Here is a 4,388-nt window from a genome sequence, read left to right as displayed (position 1 = left end):
TGGTTTGTAATGCTCATACATGTGTCTATAGATGTAAGAAACATATATATTGGAAACAAAATGGAATGGTACTTCTGTTGGATTCTTGCTAAAATTACTTTTCATTATACATGAAAGTATGAAACAAGCCAAAAAAATTTTGAAACGGAGGTAATAGTTTAAATGCAATAGTTTCAGCATTGACGACCATGTATTTGGTGAGCAAACCTACGAGACTCGTTGAGGAAAGGCCTAAAATCAATCACCACCTGTAGGTGCACAGGCCATCGTCACACCCTCACCCCGTGCCAGACTTGGTTCGGGTCAGATCTTTGGTAGGTCTGACTCGTTCATATAACGGCAACAGCCGGAGCTAACGAATTCTGATAGAATCAATAACCAAGTTCTAACATGTTCTCAGAAATGATAAAATCATCTTCCCCACCAGCACTTTGATTAAAACCCAAAACTTCTATCCAAAACTGAACCCAAAAAATATGATTCCCCCTCTTACTATTCCCTCTACGATCACACATTGGTTCTATTTTCTAGAACAACCAAATCTAAGATTTAAATCATTACCCAAACCTTGTTTTTCACTTAATTTTTCACTAAAGAAATAACAACAAATTCAAAAGGTTACGATATCTCTGCAATCAAAAAAGCACATTTCAAGAGCTTGAAAGCCTAAACGAAAAATGACTCGTTCTGAAGATTCTGGTCCTTAATATATAAAATTGGGCTCACCATGAGAAATCGCCCAAGTTAGCGTGTTGACTACATTTTTTTGCTCTCTCTAAACAAAAATCATCAAAATCACTTTCTTCTACTTTTTCTTCCCTTTGCCTTCAACTGTTGGGGGAATTTGGAACGGGATGAAGGTCAGGCCACCCATGAAGGGTTGCAAAGCTGCTGGAATCTCAACACCATCTTCCTTCTGATAATTTTCAAGGATGCAACAAATGGTTCTCTCTGTTGCTGTTAGGGTTGAGTTTAGCAGGTGACAGTACTGTTTCACTTGGTCATTGCTCTGCAGCAAATATTCAACAAGACATTTTCAATATAACTATCGACTCTGACCTTTCGTATGTTAGTTGGTTACCATGAGAAAGCTTCTTCAATAAGAAAATAATGTCATAAAAAGAAGATACCTTTTTCTGCCCAAATCGGATTTCCAATCTTCTAGACTGGAAGTCAGTACAGTTTGAGCAAGAAACTAGCTCTCTATATGCATTTGAGGCAGGAAAATGTGCTTCTAGATCGTACTTCTTAGCAGCTGCATCATTCAAAGCACCCGAAACAATGGAAACAACTTGATAGGGCAAGTTTAGCTGTGACAAAAGCAAAAGATTTATATCAGAAAAACATAAATGATGAATGAATTTGAATTTCTCAGCATGGAGGAAGCTCAAGAATAATAACATTATCATTGTAGAATAATCCATGACACTTTCAAATGATCCATTATCAATGTAACAAAGAAAATCCAATACCTCCTTGTAGAAGTCCTCAGAGTTTTTAATCATTTCCTCATGCATTTCCCAGGAGTCGGTAGCATTCGGGCTGGTCATGCAAAACTGTTCTACCTTCTCGAACTGATGAACTCGGAAAATACCTAAAGTATCTCGACCATGTGAACCAGCTTCTTTGCGGAAACAAGTAGAGTATCCTGCATATCTGGCAAAACAGGCAATAAGAAAGTACTGATTAAGAATCACAAATTGCATTTAGGTTTGCTGCTGTAAGAATTTAGTTTCTCTAAGTTTTAATATCAATAATATGCTCTTTGTTTTGTTTATTGACAACACATTTGAGTAATATTCTAGAAAAGTAATCCACAAAATTGGAAATGAAAAAGGAGGGAGAAGAAGGGAACTTAAAAAGAAGTAAAATCTGCCATAATGTATAAGATTATCATCAGAGTTTAACCTTATTGGCAGTTGTGTAGGGTGGATCCAATCATCTAGATGATATGCACACAGTGGCTGTTCAGCTGTGGCAATCAGATACTTATCATCTCCCTCGCCTGTGACCTGTCAAATATCAAACCCAATCAATCACAACATAACAAAATGTCTTTCCGAAATCTGGTAACACACATTCAACTCTAATCATATAATCTCGCCAGCAAAATGCATATTGAATATCAATCAAATTAATTTAACTAGTCTCTTCTCCTAATGAGCCAAATAGTACCCAGATGCACCTAACGTTCTAACAGCCAAGAGAAATTCTTACTTTGTAAAGTTCTTCGTCGAATTGAGCTAGTTGAGCACATTTTGCCATTATATCTTTTCTCATGAAGAATGGAGTTTGTAGAAGGGTATAGTTCCGCTTTCCCAAGAATGCAAAACCAAAATTGATAAGTGCCTGATTAAGAAGTACCCCCACTCCTTTCAAGTAGAAACCTCTTCCTCCGGCAACATTAGCACCTACAATGATAATCGAAGACTTGAGAAATACTATTTGCAATATGCATTCCCATCAGATGTAAAAAAAATAAAAATAAAAAATAAAATCCGGAGGTTTCTAATTATCTTTTTGATATGCCAAAACTAAAGAGTGGAACAAGAGTAGACATTCAAATAGACATTCAAATTTTGAAAGCTTACAACATTTCAATAAAACAAATAAAAATAAACATATAATAAATCAGTATCCAATTGTTGTTGTAAATTAATTTATGATTAAGAGCATCCACAATGGGTGCGGAATTGCTAATATACCATTTTGATATAGCAATTCCTATATTTGATCACCAATTCATATTCCGAGTTCAAAACACCGCACGACGTTTCAAACACTGCCTCTATCAATCATTGTCGGTGTTCTAAACACCTTTCACTTTTAGGAGGTGCTTTAAACACCACCAATGTTAGATGTAGCCATGTAGGCAATGTTAAAAACATTGCATGGTGTTTTCAACTGTTCCTTAGCCTTATTTAAACTTTCCACTGTAGGATAGCATTTGTTCACTGCAGCTAACGTCCAAATTTCTTATTTTTAGTTGTTATATTTAGTATTTTAGGATATAGCTTACACGTTTTTTCGTTGTTGATACTCTAAGAGGACAAACACACTTGTAAAAAACAATAATGTCTTCTCCAGACACCACGTAACTATACCCTTCCGAAATCTGCACAATTTATCCAATCACAAATTTCATGGCAACTCTTCTTATCATATAGGATGGGTTCAGTCCTTGAAACTATGCATATCACATAATTTCGTGTCAATCGTGTTAAATAAGCCAAATAAGCCGGCCTCAAACAAAGCTACCCAAACCAAAGAAGAAGAAAATATTGCATCAGAAAACAGGTTTAGTTACCTTTCTTGAGATCAGCAATTCCAAGAAGCTCAACAAGTTCAACGTGATTTTTCAACTTAGGTTCTGTCCTTTTCTCTCCCCATGTTCGGACTACCAAATTATTAGCCTGCAAGAAAAAAAAATAACTCCAGTAAAAGACCTATATATTTCAGATTTGACCAGTGCAAAATTAGACCTAATATACATCAAATCAAAACCAAGGAACAGAATCATATACCTCATCATTGTCAACAGGAACAGAATCATGAACTAAGTTTCCAATCAAATCCAACTTAGAATACAACAAATCTTTTGCTGCTTGTACTTCAGCATCCTTGGCAGCTATCGACTGCTTACACTCCTCTGAGCTTTTAATCTTTCCAGTAGCATCTTCACCAGACTTCAACACAAACAACAGATCAATCAATCATATTAAAAAACTACTAAATCAATCAATCCAAGCAAACACACAAATCAAAACAAAAATTTACTCACAATTTTAAGTTTCCCAACTTCTTTACTGATCTTATTCAAATCTTTCCTCAAATTATCCAATTCGAATTGACCTAAAACAACAACAAAAAACATCATTGTAAATCATCAAAACTCCGTATAAAACCCTAGAAAGAAAAACTCTAGCTACTTACGTTGACGCCATTCAATATCTAGGCGTATAACCTCATCGACGAGTTCAACACTTCCGAATCTTCGACGTTGAGATTCGCGGATGATTTCTGGGTTGCCTCCTTTGTCTTCTCTGAAGAGATTGATATCTAACATTTTTGCTGCTTTCTCTCCGCCGAGTTGAGGAGGAGGGTTGGAGATTTGAGAGTGAAAGAAAATAAAGAGAGAGAGAGAGAGAGAGGTCTTTAAGCCCTAATCTTGAGTCAAACCGGTCTATCCGGGTTGGACTTGTATGGGTATTGACTGATTTGGAATAAGTCAAACCGGTCCATTCTATTGGAGAGGCTACATAATGTCTACATTTTACTACTGCTGGTCAAGGATGCAAGAGAAACTAGCCAATTCAGCACCATCTGAGCTCTGACATGAATTCATCAAAACAAGATACAGTGCAACACTCTTTTTCCCAAGATCACTT

General features: G+C 36.2%; 1 protein-coding gene across 1 annotated transcript; it reads right to left on the bottom strand.

The window, feature by feature from the left end:
* Positions 1-557: 557 nt before the first annotated feature.
* LOC113348930 (serine--tRNA ligase-like) lies at positions 558-4,112 on the bottom strand. Its single transcript, XM_026592844.1, has 9 exons — positions 3,934-4,112; positions 3,782-3,852; positions 3,525-3,686; positions 3,308-3,413; positions 2,218-2,411; positions 1,909-2,012; positions 1,473-1,656; positions 1,131-1,310; positions 558-1,009 (listed from the first exon to the last, which is right to left on the bottom strand). Exons 1-9 carry the CDS (start codon positions 4,064-4,066, stop codon positions 806-808), a joined length of 1,338 nt encoding a protein of 445 aa, XP_026448629.1. The 5' UTR covers positions 4,067-4,112; the 3' UTR covers positions 558-805.
* Positions 4,113-4,388: the final 276 nt, after the last annotated feature.

Source organism: Papaver somniferum, chromosome 2, assembly GCF_003573695.1.
Source record: "Papaver somniferum cultivar HN1 chromosome 2, ASM357369v1, whole genome shotgun sequence".
Taxonomy (NCBI): Eukaryota; Viridiplantae; Streptophyta; class Magnoliopsida; order Ranunculales; family Papaveraceae; genus Papaver; species Papaver somniferum.
Note: the sequence above shows the minus strand (reverse complement) of the source record. Positions and strands in the feature narration are given on the sequence as shown.